This window comes from Muscardinus avellanarius (genome assembly GCF_963383645.1).
Source record: "Muscardinus avellanarius genome assembly, chromosome: 4".
Lineage (NCBI taxonomy): Eukaryota > Metazoa > Chordata > Mammalia > Rodentia > Gliridae > Muscardinus > Muscardinus avellanarius.
The window spans coordinates 43515929-43534113 of record NC_137789.1 but is presented as its reverse complement, the minus strand read 5'-3'; the positions used below and the strand labels follow the sequence as shown (position 1 = coordinate 43534113).

Below are 18185 nucleotides of genomic sequence, written 5' to 3'. Positions count from 1 at the left end.
TCTCAGCTTCCCTGTGTGCTTTCCCCTGCTTCCTTCTGGTAGATGAATTCCGCCCCGTCCCTTCCTTACAGCCCGTTCCCCAATCTACCACCCTAAACTCGATGTAACACTTGACTCTTTTCACAGTTTCGCATTACTATGTTTTAAAAAACATTGCCTAACTGGTAATTACAATCTAAAACAATTCTTTGGGGGGAGCCCTGGGCTATTGCTGACTGGTAATCTTTCAGGAATGTCAGAGAGTGGGAGGGAGCATAGATGTTAAGAAACTTCAGAGACAGGGGCTCGGGTCCCCTGCCATCCTCTCTCCCTGCTCCTGGCCTGGCTCCTTATCTCCATTCTCCTGTGGGGCCCAGCCTCCCCCTCTTGATGTAGTCCTTCTCCATCTGGGGTCCTTTCCCCTCCTTTGTACCTCTTATCTTAATTATATGTTCCCTACCCATTTCTTAAAATTAGGAAATCACCTTCCTCTTGGAAGGATGTTTGAATTTTGGCAAATCCTGTTTAAAGAAATCAATTAGAAACAGACATCACCAAGAGCTTTGGGGTGGGCTACCTCTGGCCAGGGCTAGTGCACCTAGGTGTCAGCCCCCATCAAGGAAGGCCTTGTGGTTTCTCATTATCCTTCAGGGGGTTCCATATGGACTAATTCTTGTCATTCCATCCATACCAGCTCCCTTTTCCCCCACCAGAAAAAGCAACAGTAAAGGCATCCAGCGACCTGAGCCCTCAGGAGTGAGATGGAGATTCCCAGGGCCCCACACTGGGAGAGCCTAGGGCTGGGAATCCATGGGAATACACACGGAAAGGCACTTGGGGCCATCTCTCTGGAAGCTCTTCTCAGAGCGGGACACTTCCTGACTTTCCTATTACTTCTGCCAATTTCCCAACACTCTCTGCTTGTTAGCTGCAAAGATAGCACTTTCTTTCCACACGTAGAAACAACCCAACCAAGATGTGGCCAAAGGTGGTGGATTCTTTCTCCCATGCTGTTTCCCTTTTTAAAACTAGTATTCTCCTCGATCCTCAGTCCTCAGAGCAGTGGAGAAACAGGTAAGTGTGTTTCCTCCTCCTACCTCCTACCAAAACCTTCAAGAGGCAAGGAAATCCAAAGCCACATAATAAAAAGAGGAGGGGAGGAGGAGGAGAGGAGGAGGAGAAGGGGAGAAGGAGGAGGAAGAGAGAAGGAAGAGGAGGAGGAGGAGGAGGAGGGAAGGAAGAGAGGAGAAGGAGGAAGAGGAAGAAAGAAGGAGGAGGAGGAAGAGAGAAGGAAGAGGAGGAAGAGGAGGAGGAAAGGAGGAGGAGGAGGAAGAGGGAAGGAGGAGGGGAAGAGGAGGAGGAACGAAACAACGAAAGAACCCTTTCTTGGCTTGTTTTCCAGGGTAGCCAGGCGAGGTGTGAAATCCGTGTCCCTTTGCGGCTTGGTCCTGCAAGGCCGTGCCGCTTCCAGGCTGTCCCCTCCCCACCAAGGCCAGCTCCTGCTCCACCTCTCGGCAGTCAGGCCTCCCCTGCGTCCCGGGCCAAGGCGGCAGGACCGGCACCGCTACCTGCAGCCGCAAGACTCCACCACCATGTCCTCGTACTGCTTGTAGACCACATTGTTGCCCGCGTCGATGTACAGGATGCTGATGGGAGTCAATTTGGTGGGCACGCAGCAGCTGGGCGGGGTGGAGCCAGGATCCATGGAGTTCATGAGCGTCTGGATGATGGCGTGGTTGGTGGGCTCCAGGTGCGAGCGCAGCGGGAAGTCGCACACGCCCTCGCAGTGGTAGGCCTCGTACTCCAGGGGCGCGATGATCCAGTCGTCCCAGCCCAGCTCCTTGAAGTTCACGTGCAGGGGCTTCTTGCTGCAGCGCAGCCGCGCCTTCTTGCCGTGCCGCTTGCCGTGGCGGCTGGCGAAGGCCGTGCGCCTCCGCCGGCGGCCGGGCGAGGGCAGCCAAGGCGCGGCGTCCGGGGCGCCCGACGGCGGCGGCCAGGAGCCCTCGGCGCCCGCAGCCTCGGCCGAGCCCAGCTGCTCGCGCATCTCAGCGAACAGGTTCTTGCGCTGGGATCTGGTGAAGACCACGAGCAGGGCGCGCTCCTGGGGGGACCGCACCCTCCGGCCGAAGCCCAGACTCCGCAGGTCCGGGGGCGGCGGCTGCTGGGGCCCCCGCGCGCGCGCCTCGACCTCCCCGGAGTCCGGCTCGCCCCACGCGGCCCGCAGCTCCAAGCACAGCTGCTTCTGGGGCTGGTGGCGCAGACCCTGCCACACGTCGAAGACCTCCCAGCCGGCCGGGGGCGCCCCCTGCGGGTCCAGGGTCCGCGCGTCCAGGAGCTGGGGGGACGAGCAGGGGAAGAGCTGCACGTGCAGCGGCCCGGCCGGGGGCCCCCAGGGCGCTGCGGGCGCCTGGCGGTAGAGCCGGAGCTCCGCGCCCACCAGCTCTTCTTTGTCTGAGAGCGTGGACACATCAAACAAATACTTCTGTCTCCGAAGAGGAGTGTGCGAGAGATCGTCTGCGAGATAAAAAATAATTACAGTCAGTTTCACTTAAAGGGGAGATCAGCCCGGTGCTCTCTGGCCGCCCCAGGAGGAAGAGGGCGGGGAGGGGGCAGGCAGGCCTCGGAGACCAGCTCGGCCAGCCCGAAGCCTGACCACCCCGGGGCTCAGGCCCCCTCCTCTGGACGCCCAGGGCGGAAGTCGACAGGCTGCTGGCCTGGGGACTGCGGCAGCGGCCTCCCGAGGCTCCCCCCACCCCCACGGGGCTGTGTAACCACTAATGTGCCCTTTGTGGTCCCTGGTCTGGGCTGCCTTCCCCCCAGACCTCCTCTCCAGCTGCTTTGCTCTTCTAGTGCACATCTCAAATGTCACCTCCTCTTAGAGGCTATCTCAGAGGGACCACCCTCATCTAAAGTGGCCTCCCTGGGTCACTATTGCAGGACCCTGGTTTGTTATCTTCCCCTCTTAGGATTATCTACCATTACCCCGCTTTTACTCGTCTCCTTAGAGGTCTCTTTCTCAGCAACACTGGTACTCCATCAGTCCCTAGGAGCTTGGATGACTTCAAGTTCATCTTGCTGGCCACAACTCCTAGACACCAGCTGACCTGCAGCACGCCTGATCAGTAAGTGTGAAGCTACAGCAGGGATTCTCCATCAGGAAGCTGCCCCTTAGCATCTTCTGAAGAAGTTGAAAACTACCAGTGGCCCCTCTGGCTTTAGCTAATTGAAGCACTCTCTAAGAGTAGGACCTGTGTGAAGGATGACTGGTTATTTGCTGTTAGCTTTTCTCTTCTTTTCTGTTAAGTTCCAAGATGATGTAAAGACTCAGTCCTACTCTAGACTCAGAAGGCCAAGGTCACACTGCTGCCCATTGGGCAACTGGGCAGGGGAATTCAGGCCCGATGCAGTGCAGACAGAATGAAGACCTGCTATATGATTTCTTTCTTTCTCCTTTCTTTTTTTTTTCTTCTTCACAACAGATAAAAGAGCAATAAGACTTTCCAAAAGTATGGGTGTGGGAAAGGATGAACAAATACACACCTCAGACATCCATTGAGAAGATCCTGCAGCCAATAAGAAATAGATACACCTGGAGGGGAAAACCTAAGCGAAGGACACACACACACACACACACACACACACACACACCCCTCCCCTTTTCATCATCACTCAACTTGAAATTTTCTTATGCTGCAGATAATCCTGAAGAAAATGTTTGTTTGTTTGTTTGTTTGTTTGTTTTGTTATTCTTACAGCTGAGAAAAATAAGTGTGGGACACAGGGTGGATATCAGACTCTAAAAGTCCAAGGCAAATTCTTTTGGACCAAAGCAAAGCTGAACTCTTTTCTTGACACATTTGTGCATGAAGCAAACCCCACTTCAATGTGCAAGGCGGAAAGCTAACCAGATTTTCCTGGGCTGCCTTCCCATAAAATATTTACAACCCAGCAAATACAAAAATCCCCAAAGCCCCTAGCTCTCCCCAGAAGCTAGTAAAGCTTGGGTCGATTTCAATAGTAAAAATGTCACCGGGTCCCAGGTCCGACCCTCACTGCCAGCCCAGATGTAGCCCCAGGACACGTGCTCTGGAGCCTCGGCCACACCCAGCCAGCACCCTGGGCTGACCACAGGGCCAGCGCCTCTCTCTAACACACATGCTTCGACCTGAGATGGAGCTGTGGGAAGGGTTAGAGAGGTGAAAGGGAAAAGCTGCTAGAGGCAGTTGATTTATGGAAGCCAAGACCTTCAAACCAGCCAGGGTCACATTAAAAACAGAGAGAAGTCAGTGTACTTTCTTTTCTTTCTAAAAAAAAAAAAAAACCAACTGTGTCTGACTCTGCTCAGCCATTGCCCAGGTCTCTGGACCTATCACCTTAGACTTCACCCTCCTGCCTCTCTCCCTGAACTAGGGGCATTCTGTGAGGGAGGAACCTCCTGCACTTGCTGCAATAGCTAAACCTTGTGAGGGCTGACATGGTTCTAATCTTTACTTTTTCCACACGCACAGAACAGTTTCGTAAAGAGGTGGAGGAGGTATAAGTAGGTTGTGTATCGTTCCCATATTACAGGTGGGAAAACCAAGTCTTGATGAAGTGAATACTCCAATGTCAGACAGCTAGTAAGCAATGAAGCTGAGATCCATGCTTAGGTCTATTTAGTCTCAGAGCTGGAATGATTAGTCCCCAAGCCCTATTGCCTTTCCCCTGTAGTCCAGGTTCTGGAGCCTCAAAGCCCCACCAGGGTTTAAGGGAAGGGGAATCTAGTCCAAACTATATTGGCAGGACTTGCTAGGAGTAAAACCTGGGCTCCCTTAAGAAATCATGAATCTCTGATTATATAACTCTTGAGATAGTTTGTCACTGGCTGGAGAGCTTTAGGCAGGTATGAAGAATAATGATTTATTTATTTTTCTTTTATTCAACATGGAGAGGTCAGCCTGCTTTTGTTTTCATTCTTTTTCCTTTTAAGTGTAGGCTAATAAACGGTTAGACTGCACAGTTGAGTCAAAATTGAAGCAAGTATCTCTAAGGGCCTTACTGATTCTACAACCTTGGGATTTTAATGATCTTTCTAGCCAACCCAGTCCACATTTATCCTTTCCAGGGATCAGGAAAGTATACAGATGGGGCCTTCAAATGCCATCCTTTCCCCTTCTCTTCCCACATTAGTTCCATCCTACACATCCAGGGGCCTTTCCTGTATCCCTGTGGACACCAGACCCACAGATTCAGCATCTCAGGCCTACAGATGCACATAGACCTCGGTGATGTGATCCTCCCTGGTGTGACTCCTGATAAAGAAGTTGCCCAAGCCCTGCAAGTGAGTTCAGGGCTATTTTGAGGCAAGAATTCTGTGGCCCAACTACCTGGAGGCTGGTCTAAGGACAATAGCTCTCAAAGTTGCCAAACTTGCAGTGAGTGGTCCCCAAGTCTGCAATCTGAGCATCATATAAGAACTTGTCAGAAATGCAAACTCTCCCAGAACCCAGAGGTTTGAGCTGCATTTTAGTAAGCTTTCCAGGTGCTGCTGATTTGCTGGACCAGGGAATCACTTTGAGGACCACTAGTGTAGGAAGGCCTATCTCCTGGGCTCTTTGGATTCTCCAGTGTGTGGGCAGGGGTGTCATTAGAGGGGAAAAAAAGACCCTCTAAAGCACTAAGTCTAATATCACCAGAACTAGTCACTGTCTCTCCCAGCAACTCCCAGCCCCACAGATATATATATTTCCTTTAATCACATACTCTCTCAGTGGGTCTCCAGAACCTCTAACCCCTAAACAAAGGTTCCAAGAAGGTGGCTGATCCATACATCTCCTCTACAGACTGCATTCCCCACCTGTCTGGACCTGCTCTGAAACTGTGTATCACAGAAATAACCCAGAGGAGGGCTTGGGCCCAGAGCGTGTATACACTGCCAAGTATTGAGGCCCTGTAGACACTTTACCTGCCAGCCAGGCATCACAAAGCCTGGCCCAGCCCCACAGGCACCTGGCAGGCAGGAAGTTGGCCCTTCCTCCTGCCCTGCACACACACCTCTCCAGCTAAGTCCTGTATAAATGAGTAGCAAGGTCATGACAGGACCCACCCTTGACTAGAAACAGGGGTGTGCTTTTCATCTCAAAATCCGTGGAACTTTCCTACATTCTGGAAATGCATTCTATGCTTTAGGCCTTTAAATGGAAAATGATCAGTAATACATCATAGGAATGTTGCTTTTAATCTGCATCAGCCTAGTTTGTTGCAGCGTAGGTAATGCCCCAGTTAACTCAAGTGTTTGCTGAGTATTAGACATATTCTTTTTTGTGTGGTACTGGGTATGGAACCCAGGGGCATTCTACATCCAAGCTATATATACCTCCAGCCCTATTTTTTAGTCTTTGTAACTTTTGAAACAGGGTCTCACTGAGTTGCAAAGGGCCTCCCTAAGTAGCTGAGGCTGTCCGCGAACTGTGATGATCCTCTGGTCTCCGCCTCCCTAATACTGTTAGACATATTAATCTTTCAAGTTACAGTTGTTGGATTCATTTATCCTCTTTCTTTGGAGGCAGGTAGAGACAGAAAGAGGAGAATGGGGGGAATAACAGGAATATATGTAGAAAAGCCTCCATAAGTAGGTCAGCAAATTGTTAAAATCAAAGAGCGCCTTACAGGTGCTCCGGTGTAGAATTTATTTAGAAATAAAATGGGAGGGAGATGTTGGCCAAAGGTTACAATGTTTCAGTTAGAGTAGTGAATAAAAGGTAAAAAGTAAAAAAAAAAAAAAAGCTTAGTTTAAAAAAAAACTTAAAGCAAAGAAAGTAAGGTAACAAAAACCAAGGAACTAATTACTTCTACGGTAGATAAGACTGTGCCCAGTTTAGGTGTGGAAACTGAGAAAGGTAAAAGCACCTGACCACAGATCACATGGTAGATAAGGAAGCCAGGGAAGCAAACGTGTGGATTGAGGTGCCACAGGCTCTGTGCCTGGGATGGAACCCCAGAAGGGCAGCCCAAGGGAGGGCATCCTTGAGAGCCACACAGCGCCCCCACCAAGGGCCTCCTGCAGAAGGCAGCTCCCTGTGCCAGCCAGCCTGCACAGGGATCCCTAGAGCCCAAAACTTCAGTGGACAGGGCAGAGCTTTGATGGCCTTTTTCACAAAATCTTTTTGGCAGCATCTGATATGGGTCCTATGGTTACACTTATTTATAGATGAGGAAACTGAGGTTCTTAGAGGTATCTTGCCCAGTGCCTATCCCCTAACTAGTCAGGAGAAGAAGGAACTAAAGGCCTTAATTCCCAGCATGGACCCCCTGCCCCATGGCCATGCCCCTCTCCTGGGATCCTAATTGGGCAGGAGAGCAAGAGGATAGACAGACATTCATCCTCAGTGTAATCAGCATTCTCCCAGGGGTCCGACCCCTCCATTTTCTTTACTAGAAGGAAAACTTCCAAGCTCAGAATTCAAAGCTGGGTTTGGAATCATTTTTAGCCCTGAGTATCTCAGCTTTAGCACTGCCCTAAGGTGTCAGAGTCCATCAGGTTGGAAAATAGGTCAGGTATACAAGGTGAGTAAAAATGGGCCACCAGTTTCACCCCTGCAGTGTGAAGGCCTCTCAGAGGAATCTGTGCTTCAACTATTACTGTGCCCTTGGGTTAGAGGGATCTCCTGGGTATTCCCATGAAATCTTAGTGAGCCTTGCAACTGCTGAATATTTCCTAAGCATCCTCAACACTGTGAGGATTCAACTCCCACAATTCATTCTCCCAGAGTCCTCTTGTTGACCCCAGCACTCTTGCTTGACCACCCAGCCTAATAACTGTAATAGCAAACACTGGCGTACCACCCACTATGTGTTGGGCATGATTTAAATTATTTTAATCCTCAATACCACCCATGATCTGATCATTATTCATATGTAACGTCCCACTGTACCCCTTAAATATGTATAATGATTGTCCCAATTAAAATTAGATATTTGAAAAAAACCTGCCTGTAAGTAAGGTATCACTGTAAACTAAACTATAGGAAACCTAAGAGTAACTTAAGAGAGTAACACCAGGCGTGGTGGCACAGGCTTGTAATCCCAGTGCTTGGGAGGCTGAGACAGGAGGATCGCACAGGTTTTAAGCCAGCCTCAGCTACCTAGGCTCTCAGCAACTTAGTGAGACCCTGTTTCCAAATAAAATATAAAAATAGATCTGGGAGTGTATCCTGGAAGTAGAAAGCCTCTGGATTCTTCCCCCAGTATGAGAGAGACCGGGGGGGGGGGGGTCAGTGGCAGAGCTGACAGTTTAGCTCCAGAATCTGCGCCACCACCCTAGATGTCCTGGCGCTTGGGGTCTATGCCTGGTAAAAACCCTGAGAAGGTTCCTAGGTACTTCCCATGTCCAGAGAGAGGAAGGGCTTCCATTCCTGGGCTGCAAGAATCATTCATCCCTAATCAACAGAACTGAAGGAATGGCAACAACTAAACTTTTGAAAGAGAATTTACAAAGAAACTTATTTTTCATTTATCAAATGGGGAAAATCGTGTGGGCTCACAGGGCCACTGGGAGGGGCAAACGAGATAAGGCATGGGCAATTTCTGAAGGAGTTATACAGATGTTAGCTACTATGGACAATGTGGCGTGAACGCAGGCATTTAGAGTCTCAGTGACATTAATTCCAGTCCTGATCTACCAGTTAGTGGCTAGGTGGCCTTGGGTAGACTAAGTCGCATAATCACTCCCAGGGCCATCTGCCTCATCTATAAAGTGGAAGAACTACCTCTACCTTGCCGAGTCACTGTAAAGGGCTCAAAGTACCCAGGGCTAGGCATGGCACATGGCAACCCTCAATAAATGCAACCAATATTACTAACTACCTCCATCCTGGTAGGAGGAGGTGTGCCTGGCTTTCTCTCTGTCTCCTGAAGGAGATGCAGTCAGTTCTCTTTACTAGATCTCCAGAAATGAGTGGATGAAAGGTGCCGTGGAGAGCATGGCTAATGAAGGCAATGGTGCTTCCTGCTCCTGTTCATCTGAGGACCCCTGAGGGTCAAGGCTTATGGGGCTGCAGACTGAACCCTATTAAAGTAATCCTTCTCCATTCCATGAGGCCACTTCTGACACTGTCCCCCACAACACAACACATACACACACACACACACACACACACACGCATGCGCGCGCACACACACACACACACACACACACACAATGCTAAGTGACCGAGGACTTCCACCTCATCTTATCAAGGATTGGATCTTCCTTGCAAGTTCCTCCCAGGGTTTAGAAGCCAGGCAGTAGTAGCCTGGGTACTAACTCAGAAGACTCTCTGGCTGGGCAGGAGCAATCAGGAGAGGTTGGTGCTCTAGTGCTCTCTCTCCTCTCTCCTCTCTCCTCTCTCCTCTCTCCTCTCTCCTCTCTCCTCTCTCTTCTCTCCTCTCTCTTCTCTCCTCTCTCCTCTCTCCTCTCCCTCTCCCCCCCCCTCTCTCCTCCCTTTTGTGGAGCCTGGTCTACAAAAGCACTCCTCTATAAGGATAGAGGAAGGGTGCTCCCTATCTTCACCTGACCAAAGGCCACATGCATGGTGACATTAGGGTATGGAAATAAATGACCCCTGGGCTGCGGGGCCAGGCAGGACCCGCTGCATTTGTCATCTAGGGAGGTGCTCTTGGTGGGTCTGCCAGTTCCTGCCTCCTCCCACACACTCACTGGCAGCTTTGCCCAGGGCCCTCAGCTTCCCCAGTGCCCTCCCCAAACAGTCTGCACTACCTGTCTCAGCTTCTTTTCTCCTTCTAATGACCAGAAGAGCTCTGGGGAGCTCCTCCCTCTTTCTCTGACTTCATAGATATCTGTACAATGGGACTGACCTGGCCTTGTAGAACATATGGGTTAGGCAGGTCTGGTATTCCACTTGGATTCTGGAGAGAAATCCTAGCATCAGCACAGCAGGCTCCCATGCTTGTGAAGCAAGACACACACACACACACACACACACACACACACGCGCGCGCGCGCGCGCGCGCGCGCTCGAGAGAGAGAGAGAGAGAGAGAGAGAGAGAGGGAGAGAGAGAGAGAGAGAGGTCGCTCAAGAAGGTAGAAGTGAAAGCGAGTCTTTGTGCCCACCACACTGGAGACTTAACTGTGGGGGCATGCTGGCTGGGCAACTTCAGCACTTCTAAGGAGGTAATTCCAACCCCAGTAGCACTGGCTGGCTGGTGACAAGCATCGGGAGCCAGCCCTCTCCTCAGAGCACTGAGTACATTCAGCAAAAGCCTCCTTTTGCTTCTGTAGGATGAAGCCGACTCATTTACAAAGTAATTTGCCTTTAACTTTGTGAAAACTTTATTGGTCTCCTGCTTTCTTGGGGTAGGGGAATCGGAAGGGCCAGAGAAGAGCCAGAATCAAGGACTCTTCCCCCCTCCCCAGCATCCAGGTTTTTGCCTTGGTGGAACCCTGAGCTCCGGACAAGAGCTGCTAGAATGTTAATCTAACTACACAGGAGATCAAAACCTAAGTCCACACTCACCCTTCCTCCTACCTTTCTGCACTGTGCAAGCAGCCTGTGGGAGGGCTCGCACTCTTCCCCGGGGACCCTGTGTGTAAGGGCCTGGACCTAGTTTATTTGCTGGGGAGGCCTTTGCTGCACTGACTGTAGGTCACCCATGGGGCCCAGGGGAGCAACAAGGCCCCTAGAATAAGGGGAGCAGGAGTGGGCTCTCAGTCCATTTGCCGCCCTGGAGACTTGAACCTGGTCAGATCACTTCGCTTGAGAACTTCAGATAAAAAATAGAAGGAAAGGTGCCCAATTGTGCGCTCTCTCCTCCCCAACCAGGACTGGCGTTGCTGGTGGAGGCAGAGGTTCAAATTGGCATGTAGCATGGGCAGAATATTGGACTCTCTCAGCGCCCAGTGATCCTGCAACAGAGAAACCTCAGTGATGTAGCCTTGAAAGTTCTTGCTCATTGTTCTGAAGAAGGGATCCTGCATGCTTGAGCTTGAGCTTGAGCCAGGGCTCTTGGTCTGATTCCCTAAACGACTTAGCTAAATGAGATTGGTGATGTGCGTTGGGAGCGAGTCCCGAGTTTTTCAGTCTCCCTTCCCAAGGAGCCCAGAAGCAGCGGTGGGGTAGGGGCTGTACCTACTTGCTTAAAAGCCAGGCGAAGCAGATGCACCGATTTCCCCGGGTTTTGATATTTTTAGGCATGGCCCCACCCCCTCCCCAATGCCAATCCCAACCCTCTACGCTGCGGGGTTCCAGTCTCCCCCGAGCTTCGACTGCACCAACTTGCGCTTAAGGTCCGACCCACTCTGGTCCGGGAGCCGCTACCCTGGCCCTAAATCGTGACCCGCCCCTAAACTCAGGCAGCTAGCTGCCCCACGTTCCCAGCTGTCTGCCGGCAGGGCCTCTCCGAACTCCAGCAGCTCCCGGCCACAAGCGGCCCTAACCCTTGGCCCTCAGCAGCGCCAATGGACTGTCCTGGAAAGCAGCGAATCGCAACACTGGAACCCATTAGACCAAGGGCCGGTTTAATCCCACTAAACAGAAGGCATTATTTAGCAGACATTGAGCTTAAAAATGAACAGCCAGAACTTGGGATGGAGGTGGAAGGATGTCAAGCAACTGGTGCCCAGGATCCGTGTTCCTGCTTTTCAGGCCTCCCGTGTGCACGCATGCATCTCCAGTTCTGACCTCCTGCCCAAACAAAGCATCTCTAGACCCGGGTTATTCGATCAGAAGTTAGCACTGGTTTCTCTTGGGTGTTTTGACAGACTCAGTAGTTGGGGGAAGAAGCAAACATTCTACCCGATTTGTAAAAATCCTCTTCCCCTCACCTCTCCTTTCTCTTCTCTCCAGACCTCCCCCCTGTCCCCGGGAGTCCGGTCAAGCCTGGAGGAGGTGTGTCTGCAAGCACCAGGAGAACTCCAGCTGGGAAAAACTGGTTGTACTTGGGGCTCCATCAAGGCGGTACCCTGCCTTCCCAGAGGGTCCAGGCCACAGGCATCCTCTGTGATCTTAGGAGGGAGCTTTCATGTCCTGATTCCGCTTAGGGGGGTGGGATTCACAAGGCCTGTCATGGTCTGTGGCTTGGGTGCATTTTTGTCTTGATGTGCAGAAAGGACAAGAGCATTTGAGCATGTTTCCTACCCTCCCCCTCCAGTGACTCCATCTCAAAACTAAAAGGAGGCCTGAGAGCCTTGGTCTGGGGCTAGGGCTGGGGCAAACCCCTCAGTGTCCTGGCCAGAATTAGCCTCCCTTGCCCTGGAGGCTCACCAAGAATCCTGGCCGTTCCCGCACCCTCGCTGAGGAAGACGCCAGGTGTTTTGACCTTCTTACTTTGACCCTAAGGAGGCCCTCTTGGCTTTTGAGATGGGGATGAAAATAACTGGTGTTTCATTAGTGGATGTAAGTAAGGGGTTGGTTTGTTATCTTTGATGTATCCGAATCATCCCAGGTAGAAGAGTAGAACAAACTTCTAACTTAAGGCTTCCTTTCCCCTTCGCTGGGGGGTTTCCTCTGGACTTTCACCAGGTGGAAGAGACCCCCTAAACCTGAACTCAAGGCAAACTGGGCACCATGATGCGGCACACACACACACACACACACACACACACACACACACACACTTGAACGCTTAGCAAGCCCTTCCCAAGGCTGTTCCCTCTTTCCGGGGAAATAAAGCCTAGATTGGAACCTTCTGCCCGGCTTCCTCACTTGGCCGTCTGGTCTGAATTAGTGTTTTTATAAGGGACTCAAACAAATCGAATACAAGGTCACCAAATAATTAACAGTTGTGAATTCCCTCTGTCCCCATTAAAATACTTCCCTGCTTATATTTCATTTTCCGTTTGCCAACGACAACAGGGTCCGGGCAAAAGCGCTTGCTGTTGCTGCCTTGATTACACCACTCTGTGGCCCAGGTCCACCCAGAAACCCGCTGTTTTGCATAAACATGATGTACCAAACAAACTTCAATCGCAGGGAGAACTAGGAGCTCCAATGCCCTCCCTGCAGCTGGTCTAACCTCAGCACTGTCCTGCCCTTCCTGCTGATAATCATGACCCAAAGGGTAAGGGGACAAGCCAACAAACAATCAGTAGCAGACTATCCAGAGAGTCCTGTCTACGTCTATGCTGTCAGGTTCCGCTAGGATGTTCCCGTCTCGTTTTGGTTTTTATCTCGTCCTCACTGGCTCCTTTCTAAGAGCACTTTAATAATAACAACAACAACAAAATTAAAGAGTATTCTCATTTCAAAGTCATCTGGAAATCTAGCTCACAGCAGCGTCCTCCTCCTCATTTAGTTTCCATCATCCTTGATGTTTTGTTTTCCCCGTGGTACTTCTCTCACTACCTTGGCTGCAATTCTGAGTGAGCTCTCTGACTTCCTCCGTTCCTCCATCCCTCCCTCTCCTCTATCCCTCGGTCCACTTGCATTCAGAGAAGTTCTAATTGTCTGCTTTTCCCAGGCTTCAGGGTTAGGGGGTTGGGGGCCCCAGGACTAGTAGCCTTTTAATGAGTGATTTCATGAGCAGACAATAATTTCAGTATATACCACTTGTCCATTCAGCCCCTATGACTGCGTCAACATGCACAGGCACACACTTGCTCATCTTTAAAGATCCAAAACAATTTTTAAAGCACAATATGAAGGCATTTTAAAAGATCGAGGGAAATGTGGTTTGTGCTAAATCAGTACAGGAAGAAGCCAAGCACGACCTAAATTCAGACCCTTAAATGCAAAGTTTCGTGAGAACTTCTACTTGTTCTTAGGAGACTACGGAGGAACACTAAGTCATGAAGAAAACTTTATTATTAATATTATTCCTCTGCTTCTTGGCCCCACCCTTGGAAACTTTTTGGCCTCTTAGTCTACTATATGGTCCCCTGGGTCAGTGTTCAGGGTCTAGAACCTTATATGAGTTTCACCTCTGGCTAGATTTGTGACCTTGAACAACTTAATCTCTCTGTCTTCCTTAATTCACCTGTAAAACAAGGTAATTATAGCACTTTCCTGGGGAGCGGTTGTGCGAATTAAAGACAATTCATGTAAAGAGATTTTAACTCAGCACTTGGTCCACAGTAAACGTTCAATAAATCTTGGCTATTATTATTATTATCCTTAGGTGTTCAAGGAGCAAACGGAAAGGAAGAGCATAGGTTTTTAAAACTTGCAATAAGGTCTCCTCCTGGAGGACTGGGAGGTGCTAGGGGTGGGATGGTGCAGTTTGAGACTTCCTAACAGAGCTAGGGCGCTCTTCATGATTTAGGATAGTTTATCCCCGCTCCTGCTCCTTGATTCTCAACCGGGGCTTTGGGTTTGACTCTTGGGTTCCCGGGTGAGGCAGCTTTTGATAAATCCTGTAAGTGAGTCACGCACACTTCGTGAACCGGCTTGGGGGCTCTTCCCTTTGCTTTGCTCCTCCCCTGGAGGAACCCTCGCTCCTCGGAGCTCACCCTGGGGCGCTCTTAGGCGATTTAAACTTCCCCAAGTCAAGGCGCCAATATAGTGCAACTGGCTCAGCTCTAGACCGGCCCCTACTCTAAGCTCCCGGCCCGCCATTCCCAGGTTGGGGGAGGGGACGTCGAGGGGTTTGGCGCGGGTAAGAACCCCCACGTGAACGGGGCGGAAGTCCTCGCCAGGAGCTGGGGATGCGCGGCCAGTGGGTCCCTTCCATTACGGGAGACTAGACACCGTTTGATGTGTTATGACAGGAACCCTCAATTAGATCGCTGAGTTGAAACACTCCAATCAGGGGCCCGATGCTAAGCAAGCCCCGGAAGGTCCAGCCTGAGGTCACCGCCGGTGACACATCAAATCAAAATCAGGCTGGGGCTGCAGCCAGCCAGTACCCCTCCTCTGCGCGCCCCTCCCGCGCGCCGCTCCGCACTCCTTCGCCCCCGCGCGGCGTGCGGCAAGCCTTCCTGGTCAACTAGCTGCCTTTCTTCGCGTTTTCTGGGGGCCTGGGGGCGGGGGCGTGGAAAAGGCCGAACCTTTGAAGCGCGGGTCCAGGTATTCACCCTGTGTCTCCCCAGCTGTGGACCGCGATTCCCCGACCTCATTCTGGGGTTGAAGCCGGACTTCTGGGTCTCGGTCCGGTTGGCCTGGAGAATTTGGCTCCAAAACAGAGGGCCCTCTACCCCCTGCCCCCGCCCTGGCACAAGCCAATCCCTCCTCTACCTGGGGCATGGTGGGGGTGGGGGGCTCACACTGCGGCGCCCTGGGACTGGGGCGGGCAGACTGCAGGGAAGCCAGGGTGAAGCGAGCTCGGCTCTATACCGGACCCTGGGACCCCCAAAGACCCCCCAACCCTTGCTTGAATTGCAAAGGTTTCCATAGACATCTCGGAACAGCCCGCAGGGTTCCTTGGTCCTGCTCCAAACTTACAGGACACGGAGAGCTAGTTAGGGGTGCCTGCTTGGGGGAGGATTGGAGATGCTTGCCATTTCTCGGGAAAACAAAATGATGCCCAACTACCGGCCAGCCTCAGCCGCAGAGGTTTCTTCCCTTGGGGAAAGGCCTCTTCGGTAGTTTTCTCTGAGCGGCCTCAGCCCCTCCTTTGGCGAGGCTAGCGGAGTAGACCGAAGGTTAAGCAGAGAACTTAAGGGCGGGAAAGCCTAAGCAGAGTGGCCAGAGGGGTTGGCGAGTTGCGCTGGCGACGCCAGGGAAGGAGACCTAGTTGCAACACTACGAAGAAGCCACGTGTCTCTGCAAAGGTGATTTTTTTTTGTAGTCCTAAAATCGCCATAAAATACCTGGCGTTAATTTGCCGTCGCGACCTTTCAGCAGCTCATAACCCCGCTGACCTCGGGCTGCAGCAGCGCACCGGGCTCAGGCAGGACCTTGGCGCGCAAACCCTGCGGCTGCGAGGGACACAGGAGGGACCTGAGACCCGACGGTGCCGGCACTGGGAGCCTTTAGCCCGCCCTGAAAAGCGTCAGGAACCTGTGGGCAGTCCAGGCAGCCTTAGCTGAGGTGGCCGAGCAGCCTCCTCGGCCGAATCCCAGGGCTCCAGAGGGCTCAGGGGCAAATTGCTTCCCTGGACCTGAAGTGGGAGATCTGGAACCGCAGAGCTAAGGCCGGGGAGGGGGTGTGGAGAGCTACCTAAATGTCTTGTCTCCTTCCTTTCAACTCATTAGCTTCCTCCTTATCCTTCCCTCTTCCACCCCCCTTTCCTTTCTGCCTTCTCCCCAACTTCTGATACCAGAGGAGCGCGAGGTTTTCTGGAGGGCACTGGTGACGCTGAAGACCAGCGACTGTGGCAAGAAGGGGGCGCTGGGGTTTTTGCAGACCCTCGCCCGCGCAGCGGCTCCGCAGAGCCGAAGAGGGATGGGGTCCCTAAGGGAGCACAGTCTGGCTGAGAAAGGTAGATGGCCACTCCTCTATAGCCCTGTGCATTAAGTACAAACAACCCCCAAACTTAGACCGTCCAGCTGCTGTCTCTGCCTCGGAAGAAACCACTGGAGTTGCAGCTCAGAGTCTCAGAGCGTGTGATGCTGGAGAGGGGGGAAAAATGTCTCAGGGCGTTGGGCGCCCTCCTGGTCGACCATCCCCGCGCACCGAGCCCACACCGCTGCTGGACCCAGGCACTGCCCGACGCCGCTCGCGGGTCGCTCCCGGGGCGCTGGACTAGCTGGGGCAGGCTTCTCCGGGGGAGACGGGAGCTCTGGGCTTTCTAGCGCGCCTTCTCGCCCCAGGATCTGCCCAGCTCAGCCTGCATCTCAGGCCTGGACCGCGCATCCTGCAGGACCCGAGGCTCTGAGGACAGAGCCCACCACTCCTTGCTTTGACCCCTCTCCATCCTGGGTCATCGGCCTGCCGCTTACTTTTCTTTATCTTCCCCCCACTAGCTACTAAATGAGAGGTCACCTCGACGAGGAAAGAGGGAAGGAAGGAAGGAAGGAGAGAGAGAGAGAGAGAGAGAGAGAGAGAGAGAGAGAGAGAGAAGACTGCAGATTGGTGCAAAATCTGCAGCCCCATCCAGAAACTTACTCGGGTTTGAGAAAAACTTTTGAGAAAAGAAAGGGGGGCTCCGCTGCTCTGGCTGCGGAGCCCCAGCCCAGGGGGCTTGGCGTCGTCTTCGCCACTTACCTAGCCCTCTGTCCACAAAGCTAGCGATCGTATTGGCCGACTTGGAGGACTGGAAGAAGCTGGCGTTGATGCCCAGCTTCTCGGCAATGGAGTAAGTCCTGTAGATGGACAGCATGTACTCGTGGGGCACCACGCGCGGACCCCTGCCGGGCGGCCCCTGGCCCTCGGGCCGCGGCTCCTGGCGCTCGCCGGGCGTCGGGCCCGCCGCACTCTCCCGCGGCGCCCGCGGCGTCTTCCCTTCTTTGCGGCTCCGCACGCCCTTGGTGGGACTCAGTTCGGCGGACGAAGAGGAGGAGGAGGAGATGGAAGCCTGCTGGAAGCCGGGCAAATCCCACAGGAAACTGATGAGGAAGACGGCGGAGAGCAGGACTCTGGGAGTATCCATGGCGAGCGGGCGGCTGCGTCTCCTCTGGACGCGCAGCGGCTGGACAGCGGCCGGGGCCCGGCTCCTCGGGCAGACTCCGAGTGCGAGGAGCCGGGTCCCAGCCACACAAACCCCGGGCCTGCCACGCCCCCTCCCGCCCCTCGCCGGGAGGGGAGAGGGGGGAGGGCAGAGCGGGGGAGGGAGGGCGGGAGGGAGGCCGGGGTGCGGGCAGGAGGTGTGGGGCGAGGGGCCGCGGTGTGCCCCGCGGCAGGAGGACGCAGCGCCCCCGCGGGACGCGTGCGGGGTTGCGGGGCGCCGAGCGCAGCCCGGGACCCGAGCGCCGGCCCGCGGAGGCCGGGCGCGCGGTGCGGCTCCTGGGGCGCAGGAGCTCGTCCGCCGCGCCAGGGTCCCCCTGGCACTCTGGCCGGAGGGCTCCCCGCGGCCGCTTGCACTTTCCTGGGAGCCACCGGCCTGGGGTGATGGAAGCGGCGGCGCCCCCAGAGACGGTTCGGAGCCGGCGGGCCGCGCACGGTCCCGGCGGGGGTGCCTTCTCTCCGGCGCCCCAAGCTCCAGGCCGGCCGTTCTGCCCCTCAGGGACCATCCCAGAGCCGGGGAAGCCTCGCCCGGGGCGGGGCGCGGGGCCCAGCTCCGCACAGCCCCGTCCTCTCGGTGGGGTACCGCTCTCCTCTGAGACCGGAGGGCGTCTACTCCCGACCCTCGAGGTCAGGCAAAGGCCACGAGTCTGTAGAGTCTGGATCCGTGCTAAAAGCTGCTGCGCTCCCCTG

At 53.5% G+C, this 18185-nt stretch overlaps 1 protein-coding gene across 1 annotated transcript; it reads right to left on the bottom strand.

Moving 5' to 3' along the window:
* Nucleotides 1–1543: 1543 nt before the first annotated feature.
* Nucleotides 1544–17421, bottom strand: GDF6 (growth differentiation factor 6; the record flags this gene model as incomplete). Its single annotated transcript, XM_080694443.1, has 2 exons — nt 1544–2493; nt 17037–17421. 2 exons carry the CDS (start codon nt 17419–17421, stop codon nt 1544–1546), a joined length of 1335 nt encoding a protein of 444 aa, XP_080550569.1.
* Between the last annotated feature and the right edge of the window lie 764 nt (nt 17422–18185).